The 25,093-nt window shown below is 39.1% G+C and overlaps 1 protein-coding gene and 2 non-coding genes across 3 annotated transcripts in view; 1 reads left to right on the plus strand and 2 right to left on the minus strand.

Moving 5' to 3' along the window:
- The window catches only part of CCDC171 (coiled-coil domain containing 171), a 395,587-nt gene that overhangs the window by 157,408 nt on the left and 213,086 nt on the right, over positions 1–25,093 (plus strand). Inside the window, exons 17-18 of the mRNA XM_066368208.1 lie at positions 15,709–16,213; positions 17,316–17,432. Coding sequence (XP_066224305.1) covers positions 15,709–16,213; positions 17,316–17,432 — 622 coding nt within the window. The remainder of the gene's footprint in view (positions 1–15,708; positions 16,214–17,315; positions 17,433–25,093) is intronic.
- TRNAA-GGC (transfer RNA alanine (anticodon GGC)) lies at positions 2,717–2,792 on the minus strand. Its single transcript has one exon. It is a non-coding gene; the product is annotated as a tRNA-Ala (tRNA).
- TRNAD-GUC (transfer RNA aspartic acid (anticodon GUC)) lies at positions 6,879–6,954 on the minus strand. Its single transcript has one exon. It is a non-coding gene; the product is annotated as a tRNA-Asp (tRNA).

Here is a 25,093-nt window from a genome sequence, read left to right on the forward strand (position 1 = left end):
GTCTGTGATCTATCTCAAATTAATTTCTGTGAGTGATGTTAGGTAGAGGCCTTGGCCTCATTTTCACCCTGCATTTACTGTTTCCACACAATTTGTTCAAGACTTTACTTCTCTCATTGGATAGCTACCTTCCCTTTGTGAAAAAACAACTGACCATGAATGGAACGACAGGTTTGTTGTCTATTTCTACAGTTTTGCCTTTTCTAGGATGTCGTATATATGGAATTATGCAGCATGCAGCCATTTGAATATGACTTTTTTCACTAAGAAAAATATACTGGGGATTCATTAATGTTGATATGTTTACCAGTAGTTTGTTCATTTTTATTGCTGACACTCTGTTGTAGGGATGTACCACTGTTTATCCAGATTTTTGCTGATGTCCTTTGAGCTGTTTTTATTTTTGGCAGTTTAAACATTCATGGATAAATTTTTGTGTAATTGTAAGTTTTCATTTCTCTTGAATAAATAGTTAGGAATCTGATTTTGAGATTATATGGGAAGTATATATTTAGGTTTATAAGAAACAATTATTAAATTTTTTCCAAAGTGGCTGTACCATTTTGCATTCTTACTAGCAGTGTAAGAGAGTCCTAATTGCTCTGCATGTGTGCCAGCATATGGTTTCATCATTTTCCTCTTTCTTTTTAACCAAATAGGAGTGTAGTGGTATGTCACTGTGTTTTTAATTTACATTTTCCTTAATGAGTAATAATGTCAAACATTTTTTTCATGTGCTTACTTTCCATCTATATGTTTTTATGGTAAATTAACTACTCATATTTTGATCAGTTTAATTGGATTGCTTGTTTCCTTATTGCTGTATTTTCAGAGTAGTTTACATAGTCTGGATACAAGTCATTTGTCAGACATATGATCTTGCAAGTATTTTCTTACATTCTCTTAACATTAATTATGCAGAGATATTGTTTTATATGTTTATTTATTTATTTATTTATTTATTTATTTATTTATTTGTATTTTTCCGAAGCTGGAAACGGGGAGAGACAGTCAGACAGACTTCTGCATGCGCCCGACCGGGATCCACCCGGCACGCCCACCAGGGGCCACGCTCTGCCCACCAGGGGGTGATGCTCTGCCCCTCCGGGGCATCACTATTGCGACCAGAGCCACTCTAGCGCCTGGGGCAGAGGCCAAGGAGCCATCCCCAGCGCCCGGGCCATCTTTGCTCCAATGGAGCCTCGCTGCGGGAGGGGAAGAGAGAGACAGAGAGGAAGGAGAGGGGGAGGGTTGGAGAAGCAGATGGGCGCTTCTCCTGTGTGCCCTGGCTGGGAATCGAACCCGGGACCCCTTGCATGCCAGGCCGATGCTCTACCACTGAGCCAACCGGCCAGGGTTGTTTTATATGTTTATAAATCCAGTTTCTAAATTTTTTTTCTGGGTATGTTTTTGGTGTCATATCTAAGAATTCTGCTTAGAACACAGTCATTAAGATATTCTCTTATTTTTTTTAGATGTTTTATAATTTTATATTTTACATATTGGTCTCTGATCTGTTTTAAGTTAATTTTTTAAAAGGTGAGGTATGAGTTGATGTGCCGCTTTTTTTTTTTTTTTTTGCATATGGATGTCCCATTATTCTAGTACTATTTGTTGAAAAGGCTATCCTTTTCTATTTGCACCTTTGTCTGAAATCAGTTTACTATATTTGTGAGTCTATTTCTGGACTTTCTCATCTCTTCCATTTGTTTATTTTGCCAGTTCTTTTTTTTAATACTACAGTGATTTGATTACTGTAGCTTTTTAATAAGTCTTGAAATCAGGTCATGTGAGTCTTCCAACTTCATTTTTTATTAGTGTTTTGAACTCACTTCTTTTATTCTAAATCTGCAGAAAGGCATAGCAATTTTTTTTTTTTGTATTTTTCTGAAGCTGGAAATGGGGAGAGACAGTCAGACAGACTCCCGCATGCGCCCGACCGGGATCCACCTGGCACGCCCACCAGGGGGCAATGCTCTGCCCCTCCGGGGCGTCGCTCTCTCGCGACCAGAGCCACTCTAGCGCCTGGGGCAGAGGCCAAGGAGTCATCCCCAGTGCCCGGGCCATCTTCGCTCCAATGGAGCCTCGCTGCGGTAGGGGAAGAGAAAGACAGAGAGGAAGGAGAGGGGGAGGGGTGGGGAAGCAGATGGGCGCCTCTCCTATGTGCCCTGGCCGGGAATCGAACCTGGGACTTCTGCACGCCAGGCCGACGCTTTACCACTGAGCCAACCGGCCAGGGCCTAGCAATTTACTTTCTGAAGTAAAGGAGTCACTCATCACAAATATAAATATATTTTTTATTTAAGAAATTAAATTTGTTCCTGGCTGGTTGGCTCAGTGGTAGAATGTCCTGGTGTGTGGATTTCCCAGATTCAGTTCAGGTCAGGACACAGGAAAAGCTACTGTTTTCTTTTTCTTTCTTTTTTTTTTGGTATTTTTATGAAGCTGGAAACGGGGTGGCAGTCAGACAGACTCCCGCATGCGCCCGACCGGGATCCACCCGGCACGCCCACCAGGGGGCGATGCTTTGCCCATCCGGGGCATCGCTCCGTCGCGACCAGAGCCACTCTAGCACCTGGGGCAGAGGCCAAGGAGCCATCCTCAGCGCCCGGGCCATCTTTTGCTCCAGTGGAGCCCTGGCTGCGGGAGGGGAAGAGAGAGACAGAGAGGAAGGAGAGGGGGAGGAGTGGAGAAGCAGATGGGCGCCTCTCCTGTGTGCCCTGGCCGGGAATCGAACCCGGGACTTCCGCATGCCAGGCCGACGCTCTACCACTGAGCCAACCGGCCAGGGCCAGAAGCTACTGTTTTCTTTGCCCCTCCTCCTTCCTTTTCTCTCTCTTCCCCCTTCCTACAGCCATGGTTCCATTTGTTTGAGCGAGTTAGCTCTGGGCACTGAGGATGACTCCAGTGGCCTCTGCCTCAGGTGCTAAAATAAGCTTGGTTGCTAAGCAATGGAGCAATGACCCAGATTGGCAGAATATCACCCCATTGGGGGCTTACTGGGTGGATCTCTGTCAGGGTGTATGTGTGAGTTTGTCTTTCTGCCTCCCCTGCTCTCACTTCATTAAAAAAATTCAGTTTAATGGGGTGACATTGATTAATAAGAGTACATAGGTTTGTTTTTTCTTTTGTATTTTTCTGAAGTGAGAAGCAGGGAGGCATAGAGATAGACTTCCGCATGTGCCCTACCGGGATCCACCTGGCATGTCCAGTAGGGGATGATGCTCTGCCCATCTGGGGCATTGCTTCATTGCAATCAGAGCCATTCTAGTGCTTGAGGCGAAGGCTGTGGAGCCATCCTCAGCGCCTGGGCCAAGTTTGTTCAAATGGAGCCTTGGCTGTGGTAAGAGAAGAGAGAAATAGAGAGAAAGGAGAGAGGGAAGGGTGGAGAAGCAGATAGGCACTTCTCCTGTGTGCCCTGGCTGGGAATTGAACCTGTGACTTCCGCACGCCAGACTGATGCTCTACCAGTGAGTCAACTGACCAGGACCAAGAGTACATAGGTTTTATGTGAACATCTCTATAGCATTTGAACTGTTGATTGTGCCACGTGCCTATCTCCCAAAGTCAAATCATTTTATGTCATTGTATATTTGTCCCTCTATACCGCATTCCCCCTGACGCCCCTTACTCTAACTACTTCACTTTTATCTATGACCTGAATTCTCAGTTTTATATTCCACCTATGTGTGAAATCATATTGTTCTTAGCTTTTTCTCATTTACCTATTTTGCTCAGTAACTGTTCTCAAGGTCCATACTTATTGTTGTAAATGGCAATATATCATCATTTCTTATGGCTGAGTAGTATTCCATTGTATATATATGTACCACATCTTCTTTATCTGATCCTCTATTGAGAGACACTTTGGTTGTTTCCATGTTTTAGCCACCGTGAATAATGCTGGGATGAGCTACAGTTTGTCTCCATGCAAAAATTAATTCAAAGTGGATCAAAGACCTAAATATAAGATCTGAAACAATAAATTACATAAAAGAAAACATAGGTACTAAATTTATGGACCTTGGCCATAGAGAATATTTATGAATTTGACCCCAAAGGCAAGGGAAGTAAAAGCAAAAATAAATAAATGGGGCTATATCTAACTAAAAAGATTCTGCACAGCAAAAGAAAACAACAACAAAACAAAAGGGTAGCCAACCAAATGGTAGATGGTATGCACAAACAACAGCTCTGATAGGGGGTAATATCTAAAATATATAAAGGACTTGCCAAAATCAGCAACAAACAAGAAAACAATTTAATTAAAAAAATGGGGAGATAGCCTGACCTGTGATTGTGCAGTGGATCAAGCGTTGATTTGGAACACTGAGGTTGTCGGTTTGAAACCCTGGGCTTGCCTGGTCAAGGCACATATAGGAGTTGATGCTTCCCGCTCCTCCCTCATCTTCTCTCTCTCTCTCTGTCTCTCCCCTCTCTAAAAATGAATAAAAAAATAAAAAAAATAATGAGGAGAGGACCTGAACAGGCACTTCTCCCAAGAATGCAAATGACCAACAGATACATGAAAAGATATTTGTCTCTGCTATCTATTTGAGAAATGCAAATCAAAACTAAAATGAGATACCACCTCACACCTATTAGATTGGCTGTTGTCAACAAGATAGGTAATAACAAGTATTGGAGAAGCTGTGGATAAAAAGGAACCCTAGGCCCTGGCCGGTTAGCTCAGCGGTAGAGCGTCGGCCTGGCGTGCGGGGGACCCGGGTTAGATTCCCGGCCAGGGCACATAGGAGAAGCGCCCATTTGCTTCTCCACCCCCCCTCCTTCCTCTCTGTCTCTCTCTTCCTCTTCCGCAGCAAGGCTCCATTGGAGCAAAGATGGCCCGGGCGCTGGGGATGGCTCCTTGGCCTCTGCCCCAGGCGCTAGAGTGGCTCTGGTCGCGGCAGAGCGACGCCCCTGAGGGGCAGAGCATCGCCCCCTGGTGGGCAGAGCGTCGTCCCTGGTGGGCGTGCCGGGTGAATCCTGGTCAGGCGCATGCGGGGAGTCTGTCTGACTGTCTCTCCCCGTTTCCAGCTTCAGAAAAATACAAAAAAAAAAAAAAAAATAGGGAACCCTCATTCACTGCTAGTGAGAATGTAAACTGGTACAGGTATTATGGAAGACAGTTGTGGTGGTTTTTCAAAAAATTAAGAATAGAATTACCACATGGCCTAGCAATCTCTCTACTGGGTAGCCATTCAAAAAACTTGAAAATACTGGTATGCAAAGACACGAGCACTTCCATGTTCATCATAGCATTATTCACGGTGGCCAAGACAAATACTTGTTTTTTAAAAGAAGCTCTCACTGAAGGCTTTTCTCTGAGGAATGTGTAATATCCTAGGCTTTGATCCAAGGATATGCAAATTAAAAGTATCATTTTCATTATTCCTAAACGTACATTAATATTATATATTGTCATGTAGCCTATATTACTTACATACATATTTGAATTTTCAAAAAAATATAATTGAATACATTGCAGCAATTCAATTTGATTTTATTTTTGGTTAACTGCCATTATAATGTATATTACAGGACCTGTAAATTTTATTTTAGGAAATTTGTTATGATAAATTCTGTATTTCTTCTTTTCCCTCCAAAGCTGTAATGCAGGTAACAATATTTGAATTATATAGTGTTTAATGCATTTTCAAAAATTATGTTGATAAAGTCATGAGGAGGGAAATCCACAGTTTTTGCATAGGATTGTGGGTTGTAGAGGATGTTTGGTGTCAGATGAAAATAGTGATTGATAGAGACCATCTGCTGGAAATCAAATGACTTATCCACAGAGCCCTGAGTTTAATGTTTGGTATTGTAAAGAAGTGGCTAGTAAAAGTTAAATAAAAAACAAATTTTGGTTTGAGTTGCTTTTATCTGAAAAACTGTAGTAGAGCTATTTGGAAGAAGTTTGAATGTGTAAGCTTTAAAACAATTAGTGGAAATGCTATTAGATAAATGAAACTAGCAGAACGGGAAGTTTGATTTTAGCATCACATGTTTGTAGCATTAGGTAAAATGTGCAAGCCACATGGTTGAGTGATCCTTGAATTTAAATGCTTTTGGAGCCATCATGTAAAGATATCTCGAGCATCCATGCCTGCTGAAGAATCTGGGCTCAGTGCCACACTGCATTCCACTCACTAGTTGGTTTTGTATATATGTTCTTATTATTTTCTACTTGAAAAATGAAATTCCTGGAACAAGAACTTCTTTTTAGAAATAAAGATTTTTCACTATCGGTTAATTATAATTAAGCCTTGATATAATGTTTATTGTAAACATTTTAGTAAAATCAAGTGAGTTTAGAATGGAGAAAAAAATAAAAGAAATTCAGATTTATCATACTATATTGCATTTTATTTCTCTTATATCCTGATTTTAAGAGTGCTTTTGGCAAGAATCTGGGTTAGTCGTAAAACTGTTATTAGATGTTGAAACTTTTAATTGAATTCCAACACTATTCAGGGATAAAGTGCAGCTTGTTTATATTGTTAGAGGTGGTAGGTATACATTGCTGCCTGAAATAATTCATGGGAATTAGACATAATCCTGTAGACATCATGGTTTTTTTTTTGTTTTTTTTTTGCATTTTTCTGAAGCTGGAAACGGGGAGGCAGTCAGACAGACTCCTGCATGTGCTCGACCGGGATCCACCCGGCATGCCCACCAGGAGGCGATGCTCTGCCCCTCTGGGGTGTTGCTCTGTTGCATCCAGAGCCATTCTAGCGCCTGAGGCAGAGGCCACATAGCTATCCTCAGTGCCCGGGCCATCTTTGCTCCAATGGAGCCTCGGCTGTGGGAGGGGAAGAGAGAGACAGAGAGGAAGGAGAGGGGGAGGGGTGGAGAAGCAGATGGGCGCTTCTCCTGTGTGCCCTGGCTGGGAATCGAACCCGGGACTCCTGCATGACAGGCCAACGCTCTACCACTGAGCTAACCAGCCAGGGCCGACATCATGTTTTGATGGAGTGTGAGTGGGCACTTCTAATAAAATATTAGAAAGTCCTCTACTTTTCAAATAATTGCTCTAGAAAATTTTTTAATAACAATTTTGTTCAGTTTACATAATGTGTGATAGATTTTTTCAGTGCTTTTGCATACCTTGCATGCCTCCTTTTAGTGGATCTGTGCAACAACCATGTGAAATAAGCATCATTTCTACAATATACAGTGTGTCCGTAAAGTCATGGTGCACTTTTGACCGGTCACAGGAAAGCAACAAAAGATGATAAAAATGTGAAATCTGCACCAAATAAAAGGAAAAGTCTCCCAGTTTCACACCTATTCAGTGCAGTTCGATGTGGGCTCATGCACAGATTTTTTAGGGCTCCTTAGGTAGCTATCTCGTATAGCCTCTACAGACTCATCACTGACTGATGGCCTACCAGAATGGGGTTTCTCCACCAAACTGCCGGTTTCCTTCAACTGCTTATCCCACCGAGTAATGTTATTCCTATGTGGTGGTGCTTTGTTATAAACGCGCCGATATTCACATTGCACTTTCGTCACGGATTCGAATTTAGCGAGCCACAGAACACACTGAACTTTCCTCTTTACCGTCCACATCTGGACTGGCATGGCCGTGGGCTGTTCCGCTGTATACATGGTGTTATGTCATCATCTGTGCATGAGCACATGCTGCTACATCATCCTACAGAAACTGGGAGGGTTTTCCTTTTATTTGATGCAGATTTCACATTTCTACCGTCTTTTGTTGCTTTCCTGTGACCGGTCAAAAGTGCACCATGACTTTATGGACACACTGTATTACAAATGTGGAAACCAAAGGTCAGAGAACCAATACCACATATTTGAATAATGAGGAAGTTCTAGGGATGGGATTAGAATAAAGATAGCAGATGTGAAATGTTTAGCACCTTTTTTAGCATTTAGAAATTGCAAAGTGAATATAATGTGCTTTTTAATACATACATTATCTTCATCCTTAATTTTTAGTCTTTTTTGCTTTATACAACACTTTTTAAGAAACATATACTATTTTTCTATATTAAGTAATATCTCAAAATAGGTCTAGTGACAATTCATTTTCATATTTCTTGAACTTATATTTCTGAGTGATTCTTGATTAGTTAATAACTAAACATAATAATGTATGAAAAAGCAAATCAGTGCTACATTGTCAGCCATTAATAAATCATAGTTCCTTTATCTTTTATTTCTCTCAGACTTCTTTTTTTCTGAAATACTGAATTTTTAGTAAACTCTATTGCAAAATTACTACTTCAGGTAAGAATATCAAAATGACTTTTACATATGTAGTTAATATTATTAAATATGCACATGTTATATACTAGGTATATGGGCACTGTTTCATACTGTGGTACCAAGAGGTATAATACCTAATTTTTCCTCAAAAATGTCAAATTTAGTTGGGGAAGTATTAAATAAACATGAACCATTAAATTATATCAGGTTTATGATAAGCCTGTTTGTAATTAATTGTTAAAAGATTGCTATAAACTTAGATGAGGAGGTGGTCGCAGTTTTGAAGGCTTCTTAGATGGGACTGAGGCCAACCTGGGATCAGAAAACCCAGAAGAAAGGGAGACGTGAGACAGACCAGAATTCAGAGGTAATGCTTACTTTCCAGCTGTCTTGAGTAGTATCTTTTAACAATAAGCATGTCAAACATCTTGCCTGTAGTGACACTTTTATTCTCAGTCTAATAATAAGGAGAACTCTGTTCTTTTGAGGGCTTGACTTTACAAAGAACATTTTATAATTTGTTTTGCCTTAGAAACAAAAGAGTAAACACAGACATAACATTTTGAGATATTGTACATATTTTTTGACAGCCTAAATTTACAAAGTAAAGATAGTGTTTTTAAGTAAAGTAAATAATCATTATTGGATTAGAATACACACACACACACACACACACACATATATATATACTGATATATATATATTTATCATTAGTTGATACATCTATCAAATAATGGAATTGGTGTGTCTATAATGAACTTTTTGAGGAACTGCTAATTTGTTTTCAAAGTCAGGTGGCACCATTTTATATTCTCACAAGCAATGTATGAGTGTTCCAATTTCTTCACAAAATGTGCTTTATTTTTGGCCATGGCCAGTTGGCTCAGTGGTAGAGCATTGGCCTGGCGTGTGGAAATCCCGGGTTTGATTCCTGGCCAGGGCACACAGGAGAAGCAACCATCCGCTTCTCCACCCTTACCCCTCCCTTTTCTCTCTATCCCTCTCTTCTCTTCCTGCAGCCAAAGCTCCATTGGAGCAAAGTTGGCCCGGGTGCAGAGGATGGCTCCATGGCCTCCACCTCAGGCGCTAGAATGGCTTTGGCTGCAATGGAGCAATGTCCCAGATGGGCAGAGTATCGCCACCGGTGGGTTTGCTGGGTGGATCCTGGTCTGGTGCATGTGGAAGTCTGTCTCTCTGTTTCCCTGCTTCTCACTTTAGAAAAAAAAGTGCTTTATTTTTAACAGAGAAACTTTTACATCATAGAAAAAGCAGATAAATTTATATTTATTTTTAAATATTACCATCATATAAAAAGACAAGATATTTAACATAAAAATAAGACATTTTAAATGAGGTCCTTTCAAGTCTTTGTGTCATTGAATGTCCAGTTTACAATTTGTATTTTTGCCAACATAAAGAATAAAAACTCAGCAAGTAAAAGTGATAAAAAAGAATTTTACTCCCTAGGGAAGTGTCTAATTTCTGGCTCAAATCTCAAAGTTCATGGAGTGTTGTAAGCCAGTACATCCTCCCCTAAAGCATGTACATTTTAGGAAGTGTGTGATTCATTAAGGAAAGAAGCTGTCCTTTCCCCTATTTTGGTTACACTTTGTATTTGTTAGAGAGTAAAGGAAAAAAGGGAAATTATAAAGTATTTTTGATATGACTGAGATATGTATAAAGAATATCCATTCTATATTTCAGGTTCTTTTTTTTAAATTTTGCAAGATAAGACTTTTTTTGGGGGGGTGACTTGGAAATACTATTTTTGAAATTAAACCTACTAAGGAGGATTTCCGTACTAGGAATTCTTTTGTCCCATTTGAAGGCGATATATCTTATGTTTACTTTAAAACTATTGACCTTTAATCTCTTTAGGCAAAGAACATAGGATTTTTTTTTTTGTATTTTTCTGAAGCTGGAAACGGGGATAGACAGTCAGACAGACTCCCGCATGCGCCTGACCGGGATCCATCCGGCACGCCCACCAGGGGGTGACGCTCTGCCCACCAGGGGGTGTAGGATTTTTTTTTAAAGAAAAATTTGCTGGTATAGCTGTTTCTAACCATACCATCAAACATGCTTTGTTTTTCAAAAATAATTCATAGTAAATAATGCAGTGCCTCTAAAAGTCCCTGTGGACTATCAGAATTAATTTAAAACAGAATTCTAACATGCTCATAAGTTCCAAATTATATTCAGATTCTATATCCTTTAAATTATATTTTTATTCTTTTTACATTTGTAAGCTCTTTGCTCATTAGGTAAAACACTCTGCTAAGTACCCAGGAACATTTTATGAAGGATTGTTTAATTTGTTCATAGTTATTAAATACCTATAGGGTATAGATCACTGTAGTAAATAATTCCTGGCCTCTAGCAACTAGCACTCTATTGTATTTGAGGGTGAGTAGATATACACACAATATAAGTAAGTAGCAAGGTAGGAATTAAAAGCTTGATTGAGTAGTGTAATTAAGTTCAGAGATGGTCAAGGTCAGTGTGTAAATGAGAGTGATATGAAAAGGTATCATGGCATAGGCAGACCCTGAAACGGGCTCCGAAGATTGTTAGAATTTAAATAATGTTAGGGGAATGAGAAGGAAAAGGACCTGGGGGTTCTAGAGAATGTGGTTAAATGGAGAAAAGTGGTGGTGAGGTTCATGTCTGGAAAATAAAGGAGCAGATTGATTTCTACTTTTTCAAGTTGAGGTTCATGGGAGAAGGTGATGCCTTACAGGAGAAGGCATGTGGGGATGTTGTGACTTAAGTGGAGAACCTTGGGTCAGTGAAGACAAAAAGGTTAAGCAGTACGATTGGACTGACAGAATCTGACACAGCTTTGAAATGCGCATGAATGGCAAGGTGGTGACAGCTGCAACTAGGGTGGTAGCAGGGGAGGTGGATCAGGATATGTGTTGTGTTTGCTGATGGCTTTATTTGGAATTCAGAGGATAGGGTGAGAGAAGGAGGAATTAAGACTGATGATAAAGTTTTTGACTCAAATATTCAATGGATGTTGGTGCCATTTAGTGATAGAAAGAGGACTCCTGTGAACACTTTTAGGAGAAAAACCAACAGTCCTTGACTAAGCTACGTTAGCTTAACGCAGCTGTGAGTGGTTTACCTGGGGACCGCTGCTGGGCGGTCAGGTGTGTGGTTCTCGATTGCAGTGCAGATGCCAGGGATGCAGACATGTAACTGACAAGAAATGAGCAAAACTCTCATAATATTTGTCAATAAGAGCTTTAAAAGTTTTTAAATTTAATTTTATTATTTTAAAATCATTAATTCAAATATTCCACTTTGCTAATCCTCATTATCTAATTGATATTGGCCTGGTTGATTTTTTAAATAACCATTGATACTTTGTATCTTGATTCTAATTATTTAAACCAAGAATGATTTAAGACAACCAATAGTTATTAAATGTTCTTTAGAGATTGTTTATTTTTATTTATAAATAGACTTCACATGTTTTCTTCATCTTATTTTTAGTAATTGTGACTTGCATCTTTTTCATAATAGAAATACGAGTCTCTTGAAATCATCCATAGTGGTAATAACTAATATTAATCAGCACTTTTTAATATATAATCACTAAAATGATCAAAATTTGGCAGCCATAAAATGACATACGGACCTTTAAAAACTACTTGATTACATTGCCAGTACTCCAAGGTAACTAATGATAACTGCCTCTGTAAGTCAGGAATCCCAGTTCTAGTTTTGAAAAATTTCAGCATGTTCCTGTGTTCTTCTATATAGAGAGAGATGGGAGTATTTTTGGTACTACATTTTAGATTTTTATTTCTATGTATGTTTTCATTAACCCTCTCATCCTCATCCTAGGACTACCTGTTGAAAATGCTTTTAGCGTTAACCTGGTGGTTTGGAGAAGTAGAAGAGCACAGTGGAGGAGTTTGTGATCTATAGTGCAATAAAAAAATTAATCTTTTCCATGATGGGCTTATTGCACTTTTAGCTGTCCTTCAACAATCTATTTGATTTTGACTAAAGATGTTGAATATTGTTTTGAAATATTTAAAATATTAGGAGCAAATATATCTTTTCATCGGTTTTTATTTAACAAAGTAATTTTGTTGAGAAAACACTTCTGTGAAAAACTTGGAGATCTGTGAATATGAAAATAGGCAGCCACCTGGAACCTGATGAAGTTCAGTTTTATTTTCATTATGTAACTAAGTGTGTCTCTTTTACATTAGGTTTTCTATAATTTTCATTTTTTCCTCTAACTGAACTGATGGAATTGATTTTGGAGAGAATATGGAATGAACCTTTATAATTTTCATTTGCTCCTCTCATTCTTTCCCCACTCCCTGTAATTCTGGAAGTTACCCTTGGCGGTCTTTATATTATATTTCTGATTCCCCATTCATTTAGTAAAGCATGGAGCCTGTTCCAGGTTTTTATGGCTTCTCATAGCTGTTCACATAAAGTTTAATTTCCTTAACTTAATCATCTGCTATCAACCTATTTCTTACATTTTCATCGTTCTCTTTTCTTTAGACATACTTCCTTGGAGCACATTATCCTGTTTTCTAGCTTTTACATTATTTCATGCTAGTCTTCCTACTTTTGCTAGTTAAAATTCAAGTGTCAGTTTTTCCTTTCCTTAAAAGTTGCCTCTTTTAAAGGCAACTTTTAAGAGTGTCTCACATCAGCTTCCAAGCAGTTCACCTGGCTAGTACTTTTCAGAGTTTGTTGTGTTTTTCAACTGCTCCCAGTGGGACACTACTTCCTTTACAAGTGTCTTTGTAGTGAGCTCTGGGTACACTCCTCGTGACAGAACACTGCCACCACAGCTTGGCCATCAGTGGAGATGTGGTTAGGGTGAGCCATAATTCCTTTATTTCTGACAGATATGGCTAAATCAGACTTTCAAGGAGAGTTAGAGTATATCAAGGGAATTATAGCATAGAGACATGTAAAACAGTATCTAAAATTTAATTTATTTTCCTGCCGAAGAGAAAGAATCAAAGAAGTTGAATCCTTCAGAGGGTGGCCTTTTGTTCTCAGGACTGTCCCTCTGAGTGGACTTGCACTCATTGTACCTTTGGGAACCTTTCCTCCAGCTTCTGGAGGTACTTTCCTCAGCAGGATATTTCTACAAGTTTGAATTATTTTGGCTACTGCCTGTCAACATTGTCTGTGGTAGGCTTTGACACCAAATATTGCAGAAAAGTTGAGTTTGTATGATTTTCTCCAACTCTTACCACTTTGAGGTCTTCCTGCCAATGTAAGCTTTAGAAATGCCTCTGACTCTTTTAGTTGTTCATGGGTGAGACTTGAATCAGATGCACACTCACTATAAACGATCAGTGTTAAATTTAGACAGAGGCCCTGGTTGGCTGGCTAAGCAGGAGAGCATTGGCCCGGCATGTGGAGGTCCCGGGTTTGATTCCTGGTCAGGGCATGCAAGAGAAGTGGCCATCTGCTTCTTCACCCCCCCCCCCTCGCCCCTTCTCTCTCTTCTCTATCTTTCTCTTCTCCTCCTGTAGCCATGGCTCTAATGGTTTGAGCAAGTTGGCCTTGAGTGTTGAGGGTGGCTCCATGGCCTCACCTTGGGCGCTGAAATAGCTTGGTTGCCAAACAATGGAGCAGCAGCTCCAGATGGGCAGAGCATCACCCTGTAGGGGGCTTGCTGGGGGGATCCCGGTTGGAGTGCATGTGGGAATCTGTCTCTCTGACTGCCTCCTGTCTCTCACTTAATAAAAAAAAAGGAATTTAGACAGGGTGCAGTCTGAACCAGTAATACAAAGAGAAATATTTTTTTAATCCCAACATATAGTGAAGATAGCACATCACTTTCTCTCTCTCTCTCTCTCTCTCTCTCTCTCTCACACACACACACACACACACACACACACACACACACACACACACCACATGATTTTTCTCTCTCTGATTGAGCCCTTATTCAAGTTGAACCCCCTTGACTTTCTTTTAAAAAGGAACAGGTCCATGGCCAAGTCATGGCAGATTACCTGGCTAAGTAAAGATCCAAATGGAGCTGTTAAAACACCACTGATTGTAAGGATTAGATGAAATATTATAGAGTAGCTGTGGCTGGTCTCCTTAGTGGAGACCTTTTAAAAGATATTCTTCACTCCTACTTGTCCTTTCCCATAACCTTCCAAAGCCTGTTTAACATCATTTTGTGTAACTTCCTTTTGTGTACCTCTGGCAATCTGGCATAGCTCTCTCATTGCATCATACCACGATAATTGGTTTACTTGGCTGTTTTACTAGCACATGGAATGTAGTGAGTAAGTAATCAATATATGTTTATTGAATGATAAATGAATCTGTAAAGGAAATTGGGATCTGTTATGTTCTAAAATTAATTCTGCTTCAACAATTCCTTAATAATTAGGCATAAGATTTTGTAGAGAGCTAGTTTATTTTCTAGTGATTAAAATATGGTGTCTGCAGTTAAAATTTCTTGGTGTTTCAAATTAAGTTTTAGGATGTAAGTACTTGTTGTTGTTTTTTTACAGAGACAGAGAGAGTCAGAGAGAGGGATAGATAGGGACAGACAGACAGGAACAGAGAGAAATGAGAAGCATCAATTATCAGTTTTTCATTGCAACCAACACCTTAGTTGTTCATTGATTGCTTTCTCATATGTGCCTTGACCGTGGAGCTACAGCAGACTGAGTAACCCCTTGCTCAAGCCAGCGACCTTGGGTCCAAGCTGGTGAGCTTTTGCTCAAACCAGATGAGCCCGCGCTCAAGCTGGCGACCTCTGGGTCTCAAACCTGGGTCCTCCGCATCCCAGTCCGATGCTCCATCCACTGTGCCACTGCCTGGTCAGGCGGATGTAAGTACTTTGATTAGGGAAAAAAAAATCAGATGGCTAGTGAGACCCAGCTTATGGTCAGTATTTCCTCCCACCACCGGAGCTGTACTTTGTATATAGCCTCCTGTCTTGGGAAGGTAAGACAGAAACTGAGTCTCAGTCCCTTCTTATCTAGTAAATGGCTGACAGTCAGATACTATTTTTTGTATCATTGACTTAACCCTTTGCTTATTTTGGCAAAAGCAAAGTCTTTTTATATATAGGAAAACCTCTATTGGTGGTGTAATTTCTGTTTAAAAGCAAGAATCAAAAGTTAGTGAGGAATAGAACAGGAAATATGAGAAATGGAAGAGGAGAGATTTTATTTTTCTAAATATGTGTAATTATTCATAAGTGTACAGGAAATTTGTGTGAAGTCCTTTTAAATTTATGTTTCTACTTTATATAAAGCTTCTATGCAAGAGGATTTAAAAATCAATGTGCACATTCAGAACTAAGCTGTTTGGCCCATTGTTGCTTTATCATAATACGTATTTGTTGGCTATTTTAGAACATGGATCTTTTGAAGAAATAGTTGTCAGCAAAGGTTTTACTTTCTATAAAGAAGAATTAATACAACACCTGTTTGCTTCATATTATGGCTTCTCTTATAGAAATTTCAAGAAATTGCTGAAAAAAATATGGAAAAATTGAACTGTATTGAGAAATCACATGGACAGATGGTTCTGGAAAATTCACGCATCAAAAATGTGTTATCACAGACTCAAAAGGAGCAAACATCCTTGCTGGCAGCCTGTGCATTGATGGCGGGTGCCTTATATCCTCTCTACAGCCGATCATGTGCCTTATCTACACAGAGAGATTTTCTCCAGGAGCAAGTCAACACCTTTGAATTGTTCAAATTGGAAGTTAGAACTGTAGCCCAGGCTTTGTCAACTATGGAGGAAAAGAAGCAAGAGGAAGCCAAGATGAAGAAAAAAACATTCAAAGGATTGATACGTGTATTCCGGAAAGGTGTGATTGCAATTTTGGCAGCAAATAGACTCAAGATTTTGGGCCAATCCTGTGCCTCTCTTTTTACCTGGATGGAAAGTTTCAAAGAAGGCATAGGCATTTTAGTGTGTATGGGAGAGCCCAAAGACAAGCATAAATTTCCAAGTAAGATAATTTGTGCTTTTTAAAATCTAAGTTGAATATAAGTGACACACAGTATGAAATGTTTCACCATTATGCGAAAATATAAATAATTTAATGTCATGTAACACAGTTCCATATATATTTTAAAAATGTATATATTTATGTATAAACTAGGTTTTGATTTTTTGTTATAAACACTAATTTATAAAGAAAGTAGCAAATATGTGTAATTTCAACTTTGGTTAGCTTTATTAGATTTGAATGCTCTTTCATAGTAAAGTGAAGAGTTTATACAGTGGTTTTTCAGTTAGGTCACTCCAAAGACTGCTCTGTTTATAACTAATTAGCAGCATAATTTGTTTTCACTTTTTATGAATCAATATAAAATGAGCAGAATTAAAAATCTATTTAAGACCTCAATGAAAATGAGACAAATTAAAATTTTCCAGATAACATTTTTTGAATATGTGACTATTCTGAGGAACAATAATTTCAACTTTAATTTTTGAAAAGCAAGCTATTAAGTAATATAATTATAACCAAAGAAGGTTTCCTTCTCTTTTTTTTTGATGTCAGTTAACAGTCATGTATAAATAAATAAAGTCAATCAAACCTAACATTTTTTACAGACTTCTGCACTCAGCAAAGTTCTGTCTACAAGTTTTGATATCTTTTTAGATAGCTAAACATTGCTGTGAAAATTTTTTTTTCTTCTTTTCCAAGTGAGATGAGAGGAGATAGAGAAACAGACTCCTGCATACGCACCTACTGGGATCCAGCTGGCAGCCTCTGTCTGGGGCCGATGCTCTGCCCATCTGGGGCCATGCTTGTGAGCCATCCTCAGCGCCCAGGGCCAATGTGCTCAAACCAATCAAGCCATGGGAGAGAAAGAGAGAGAGAGAGAGAGAGAGAGAGAGAGAGAGAGAGAAGGGGAGGGAGGGGTAGAGAAGCAGATGGTTGCTTATCCTGTGTGCCCTGACTGGAAATAGAACCCAGGACATCCCCGTGCTGGGCTGAGGCTCTAGAACTGAGCAAACCAGCCAGGGCCTGCTATGAATTTTTAACCTGGATTTTAATAAATTTTTGTTAACTATTCATAATAGATTTTTTCCTATTTTTGCAGAACGTCAAAAGGAACAGCTACGTTGTTTGCAAGCACTCAGTTGGCTCACCAGTTCTGACCTTCTTGCTGCAATAAACTCTTCTATGGCTGAGTTACAGGAAATCATTAGTAAGACAGGTATGATTCTCTCTTTTATGTTCTCTCAAAATACATTTAAAAGCAAATGTTCCAAAATGCTTTATGCAACAAGTTCTAATAAACATTCCAAGAAGAAAATATATTTGTTCTTAACTTTCTTTTATTCAGGTAAGGGAGATTATATCTACATTTAGTGTAAATTTTGATGGGTAATTTTATCGTTATTTATGGGAAAAATAAATGATATATTTTGGTGATTGTAGCCACCTTATTTTTTCCCCTTTTGTGATCTGATTTTCCTATGGAAAGCTCATTATTAGCTTTTTTAAATTAGTAATGTTCTTTCAAATGTTTTAGTTTTTCTTTATTTCTCTTTCTGGTGGTAAATTTTAGAAGTTTGAGAATTCAGAACTGAACCAGTAGAACATTTTTCTTTCTCATTTGATGATGTGTTTTTATTTTTTCCTTTTCTTTTTTTTTTAATTCAATGAGAGGCAAGGAGCCAGAGAGACAGACTTCTGCATGTGCCCCTACTGGGAACCACCCGGCAAGCCTCCTATGGGGCAATGCTCTGCCCATCTGGGGCCATTGCTCTGTTGCTCAGCAACCAAGCTATTTTAGCACCTGAGGTGAGGTCATGGAGCCATCCTACTCCAGGGCCACCTTACTCCAATTGAGCCATGGCTGCAGGAGGGGAAGAGAGAGATAGAGAGAAATAGAGAGAGATAAAGAGAGAGAAGGGAGAAGAGGAGGGGTGGAGAAGCAGATGTTTTCTTCTCCTGTGTGTCCTGACTGGTAATCTAACCTGGGACTTCCACATGCAAGGCCGATGCTCTACAGCTGAGCCAGTCAACCAGGGCCTATTTTTTTCTAATTAATTTTAAATGTAGTTAATTTGACTAATCTGTTTCTTTCCACTATGTGTGGAACCACCTGTAATTTGTAATTTCCAAAGGTCTAAAATTCAAATTTTTTTTTAATGACAAAGATTGCATGATATGTTTGTGTGAAAAATTTATTGAAAACTTATTTCTCTATGCTATAAGAATGACATATGGTCACCTATTGGTAAAGCTATGTCATTGTACTAATTATTGTCATTTTAGACATGTTAATAGTGCAAATAATATAATGAACTTGTTACTACTTGCTTGCTTAATTAAATATTGTAAGCATTAGTGAAATAATAATTTGGGATGTAACTTAATTTTTTAGACAACTCTGATATGTAAATCCAGATCACTTATTGTAATTTTAAATATCAAAACCTAAGCCTTGGCTTTGTAGGAGGAAACATAATTCAGAGATTATTATTTTTGGATGGTGGTCATTGATGTTGGTAAGCAACATGCATATTTAACGTATTGGTAAAACCTTAACATATTGGGTTGGGAATCTTAAATAAAAGTCTAAATAAATATATTTTAATAAAGTGGGTATTATAACTTCACATCAAAACTGTAACATTCTTGAAAGAACTTAAAAGTTTTTGAATTTATTTTAATAAACAGGTGATTTGTGTTAGTCATATTCTTTGTAGGCATGTGGACAATTAAAAATAGATTTTTTTTTAAATTTTAATCTTGTTTTTGTATTATTTTATATTATTAGTATATTTAACACATTTTCCCGTGTTACTGTGCTGTGTATATACTTTAGGAGATAAAAAAAAACTATGTGACAATTTGGCCCTCTAGAAAATATGCACAGTGGTTTTAGAACAAGAACGTCAGTTCATGAGCAACGTTAGGCAAAATGTAAAGAAGGATTGGATGGGGCAGTACAGGCTTTAAATGTTAAGATTCATAGAAAGTGCAATGCTGTGTTGGCATATGAGCATTGGGAAGGCTTTAGGGCTGAAGTAGTAATTTAACTGAGCCTACAATGGTAGTGAGTGAGAAGGGAGAGTTGGCCTTCAGAAGAAGGGCATAGCTTAAGCAGAGATGCAGAAGTGGGAATAAGCTTTGAATGGGAAGAAGGGGCATTAAAGAAATGAGAATGGAAATTCATGCCTAGAAGACTTGGCTTATTGATAGTGATTAGTAAAATCTATTTTCTAATAACTGTCTTGGGAAATTGTGGGAGAGAAGTTGGATCATTGGAATGGGATCAGGTTGTAGAGGTTTTATAGAAGTAGGCATGACCCTCACCCTGAGGACATGTTCTAAAAGTAGCCCCTTGCAACATTTTTTAGTTAAAATATTGACTCATTGGTTATTGAGATGACAATAAAAACATGTGTAGGTAAGGCCTACTAGTAGAAGATGTACCAAGAGTGGTGTTTAAGTGCCTGCCAGTCTCCAGGAACAGAGCTATCTTTGGTGTTAGAACCTGGGGTGCCTCTGTTAGCTTGAGGAGATAGCAAGTTCAGGTAAACTGATTTTTAGGGAATCTTTAAATATTTGCTGGCTAATGAACACTACTTAGGGAAGAGAAAGTAATTGCTGCCTACAGAGGGAGAGTAATTGATGTATCACAGTTCTGAAGAGTAATTGGAAGAGATATGGTCTAGACAGGTAGATAATTGAGTATTATTGGACTAGTACAGAATGATCAGTGTGGACCTTCTGTAGAGATGACTTAACTATCAGATTATTATTTTAAAACATGATGAGAGGTTAATAATATTCTCTTTCTCAGGCTATGTTTTCATTTTTAAGTGTTTCCTGGTAGTAGAAATTTCAGAGAAAGTATGGGAAAATATTTTTCCATTATATTATATTATTAGAATATAAGAGAGGTTATCAATGGAGAATACTGAGGGTAGTCAATGTAAAGCTTATATAGTCATGATGAGTGTATAATTTAGGTGTATGAATAACCTAAATAGTTAAGCATTATTGTATAGTAGAAAGAGCATTAGCTTTGAACCAGGCTGATTTGATTTTATACCCCACTCTGCTAGTTACTAGTGATATGAAATTGGCCAAGTTACTTAACTTTATTGGGTTTCACATTCTTTTTTTTTTTGTATTTTTCTGAAGCTGGAAACGGGGAGAGACAGTTAGATAGACTCCCGCTTGCGCCCGACCGGGATCCACCCGGCACGCCCACCAGGGGCGATGCTCTGCCCCTCAGGGGCGTTGCTCTGCCGCGACCAGAGCCACTCTAGCGCCTGGGGCAGAGGCCAAGGAGCCATCCCCAGTGCCCGGGCCATCTTTGCTCCAATGGAGCCTCGCTGCGGGAGGGGAAGAGAGAGACAGAGAGGAAGGAGAGGGGGAGGGGTGGAGAAGCAGATGGGCGCTTCTCCTGTGTGCCCTGGCGGGGAATCGAACCCGGGACTTCTGCACGCCAGGCCGACGCTCTACCACTGAGCCAACCGGCCAGGGCCTGGTTTCACATTCTTTACCTATAAATATAGATAGTATCATCTTCCTGGTTATTATGAGGAATTAATGAGATAATATTTGTTAAAATTGTGTACAGTCCCTGGAATAGAGTAGGTGCTAAAAATTATTGTTCCATACTACCCATCTCCCCTTGAAAGTAGTGTATAACATTAATAATAGGCACACACATCTACCTGGACACATTTTTAGACTACTAGTTATTAATTTTCTATTCTGAAATTGCTAAAGTGCTCTACAATGGAGGCATCATAGTGTAGGGTTAACCAGGGATTCTCCCTGACTTTGGCTGCTGGTTCTGGTACTGGCTTTGTGACATGGCAAGTTATTTCCACTCTCTGTGCTCCAGCTTCTTTATCAAACAGGGATAGTACTACTTATCTCATAGTTATTTAGAGAATTAGATGACTTACTTTGTAAAGTGCTTAAAGTGGTTTTTGTTTACTAGTTTGCTTACATTTTCTTTTTTGTTTTCTTCCTATTGATTGAGAGAGAAAGGGAGGAAGGGAGAGAGAAATAGAGAGATAGAAGTATCAACTCGTTCCACTTAGTTGTTCCATTTAGTTGTGGTCTCATTGAGTATCAAACCAGTGACCTTGGTGTGCTGGGATGACATTCCATCCACTGAGCCACCTGGCCTGGGCCTGCTTATTTTTTTAGTTAAAATATTGATTACTATTAATATCTATTGCATTAACTGAATAATAAAGAACATTCAATAAAACAGTGAATAGATAAAGTAAAAATACATTATCTTAAAATTTCAAGACAATTTACATATTTCATACAGCTCTAACTTTTTAAAACATAGTTTTGTTATAAATTAGTATATAAGATCAAGGAGAAATTAATTCCTCTGAATATAGTGAAGTTGTTATATTTGGGGGCACTACAGGTTTTCTTCCTTTGTAACTAATAGAAGACCCCACTTAACATAGCTTAATCATACTGAGATTTTTCCTCTGTGTAACACAAAGTCTGGAGGTAGCTAGAAGTCCACTGTCTGCTCTGCTACCCCTAGTGCCTTCATGTTTAATCCTCCTAGTTTTAACCTGGCTACTCTACTTTTAGGCATCAGGGATTTGCTTGGCAGGAAGGAGAAGGGAAGGGCATAATGTGAAGGCATTCACACGTTGTTGGTGGGAATGAAAAATTATACAGCTGCTTTGGAAAAAAGTTTGGCAATTCCTCAAAAGGTTAACCAGAGTTACCATACGAGCCAGCAATTCTAGTCTAGATCCAAGAGAAATGAAACCATATATCCACACAAAACTTACATGAATGTTCATTGCAGCAGTAGGCATAATATCCAAAAAGTGGAAATAAACCCAAATGTCCGTCAACTAATGAATGGATAAATATCCAAATGATGAAATATTATTGGGCCATAGAAAGGAATGAAGTACTGATACATGCTACACATATAAAAACATTATGCCAAGTGAAAGAACCTAGTCACAGAAGACCACCTATAATAAAATTCCACTTACAAGCTTACCTCATTTTATTATGCTTCACTTTATTGTGCTTTGCATTTATTGTGTGAATCTTTACAAATTGAAGGTTTGTGGCAACCCTGCATTGAGCAAGTTCACTGGCACCATTTTTCCAACAGCATTTGCTCACTTTGCATCTCTGTCACATCTTGATAATTCTTTATTGTTATATTTGTTATGGTGATTTATGAATCAGTGATTTTTTTTGTGTGTGTGTGACAGAGTTAGAAAGAGAGAGACAGAGAGGCGGACAGATAGGGACAGACAGGCAGGAAGGGAGAGAGATGAGAAGCATCAATTCTTTGTTGCGGCTCCTTAGTCTCTCTTTAGTTGTTTATTGATTGCTTTTCTCATAATGTGCCTTGACTGGAGGGCTACAGCAGAGTGAGTGACCCCATGCTCAAGCCAGCAACCTTGGGCTCAAGCCATTGATCTTGGGCTTCAAGCCAGCGACCTTGGGCTCCAGCCAGCGACCATGGGGTCCTGTCTATGATCCCGTGCTCAAGCCAGTGACCCTGCACTCAAGCTGGTAAGCCCCTGCTCAACATGGATGAGCCCGCGCTCAAGCCAGCGACCTCAGGCTTTCAAACCTGGGTCCTCCGCGTTCCAGTCTGATGCTCTATTTGCTGTGCCACTGCCTGGTCAGATGTGATCAGTGGTTTTTGATGTTACCATTGTAATTGTATTGAGGCTCCACAAGTTGCATCTATGTAAGATGGTGAAATTAAACAATAAATGTGTGGTTCTGACCACTGTATTGACCTCCCTCCTCTTTGAGCCTCCTTACTCCTTGAGTTACAACAATATTGAAATTCAGCCAATTAATAACCCTACAGTGGCCTCTAAGTATTCAAGTGGAAGGGAGAGTACCTATCTCTCACCTTAAATGAAAAGCTAGAAATGATCAAGATTAGTAAGGAAGGGATGTCAAAAGTCAAGATAGGTTGACAGGTAGGCCTCTTGCATCAAACAGCTAAGCTGTGACTGCAATGGAAAAGTTCCGGAAGGAAATTAAAAAAAGTGCTGCTCTAGTGAACACATGAATGATGTAAAAGCGAAAGCAGCCATATTACTGATATGGGGAAAGTTTTAGTAGTCTTGATGGAAGATCAAACCAGCCACAACACTCCCTTCAGCCAAAGCCTAATCCAGAGCATGGCCGTAACTCTCTTCAGTTCTGTGAAGGCTGAGAGCAGCTGCAGAAGGAACGTTTGAAGCTAGCAGAGGTTGGTTCCTGAGGTTTAAGGAAGAAGCCATCGCCATACCATAAAAGTGCAAGGTGAAGCAGCAGGTGCTGACGTAGAAGTTGTAGCATGTTACCCAGAAGTTCTAGCGAAGATCATCAAGGAACATGGCTACGCTAAACAACAGATTTTCAGTGTAACAAAACAGCCTTATACTGGAGGAAGATGCCATGTAGGACTTCATTACCTACAGAGGAGAAGTCAGTGCCTGTCTTCAAGGGTTCAAAGGGTAGGCTGACTCTTGTTAGGGGCTGATGCAGCTGGTGAATTTAAGTTGAAGCTAATGCCCGTTTACCATTCTGAAAATCCTAAGGCCCTTAAGAATTATGCTAAATCTACTCTGCCTGTGCTCGTTAAATGGAACAACAAAGCCTGGATGACAATACATCTAATACATCGTGGTTTACTGAATATTTTAAGCTCACTATTGAGACTCACAGCTCAGAATAAAGATTTCAGAATGTTACTGCCCAGTGACAATGCAGCTGGTCACCTAGGAGCCCTAATAGAGATGTACAATGAGATTAATGTTGTTTCCATGCCTGCTAACACAACATCCATTCTGCAGCCCATGGTTTAAGTAGTAATTTTGACTTTAAAATTTTTTTATTCAAGGTTATAGCTACCATAATGATTTCTCTGATGGATCTGGGCAAAGTAAATTGAAAACCTTCTGGAAAGCATTCACCCTTCTAGATACTATTAAGAACATTTATGATTCATGGGAAGAGGTCAAATATCAACATTAACTAGAGTTTGGAAGAAGATTCCAACTCCTATGGATGACTTTCAGGAATTCAGTGCTTCAGTGGCGGAAGTATCTCTGGATGTGGTTGAAATAGCAAGAGAAGTAAAATTAGAAGTTGACCTTGAAGATGTGACTGAATTGCTGCAGTACCATGATAAAACCTTAACAAATGAGAATTCCTTTTTTTTTTTTTTGAGAGTTACTTCTTATATAGGTGAATAAAGAAAGCATTCTTTTGTTTCTTTTTTTTTAGAGAAATAGGCAGAAAAGGAAAGGAATGAGAAGTATCAACTCAGTTGTGGCACTCGAGTTGTTCATTGATTGCTTTTTATATGTGCCTTGACTGGGGTGCTCTAGCCAAGCCAGTGACCCCTTGCTCAATCCAGCAATCTTGGGCTTCAAGCCAGCAACCTTTGGGCTCAAGCCAGCAAGCATGGGGTCATCATGTCTATGATCCCACTCTCAAGCCAGCAACCCCATACTCAAGCCAGCAACCCCATACTCAAGCTAGTGAGCCCATTCTCAAGCTGATGACCATGTGGGGTTTCGAACCTGGGTTCTCAGTGTCCCAGGTTGATGCTCTATCCACCATGCCTGGTCAGGCAAGAAAGGGATTTCTTGAGATAGAATCTAATCCTGGTGAAGATGCCATGAAGATCGTTGGAATGACAATAAAGGACTTCGAATGTTTCATAAATTTAGTTGATAAAGCACAAGCAGTGTTTGAGAGGATTGACTCCAATTTTGAAAGGTCTACTGGGGGTAAATGCTATCAAACAGCATCGCATGGTACAGAGAAATTGTTAGTGAAGGGAGTCAATCCATGCAGCACACTTCACTGATGCCTTATTTTAAAAAATTGCCA

This window comes from Saccopteryx leptura, chromosome 2 (assembly GCF_036850995.1).
Source record: "Saccopteryx leptura isolate mSacLep1 chromosome 2, mSacLep1_pri_phased_curated, whole genome shotgun sequence".
Taxonomy (NCBI): Eukaryota; Metazoa; Chordata; class Mammalia; order Chiroptera; family Emballonuridae; genus Saccopteryx; species Saccopteryx leptura.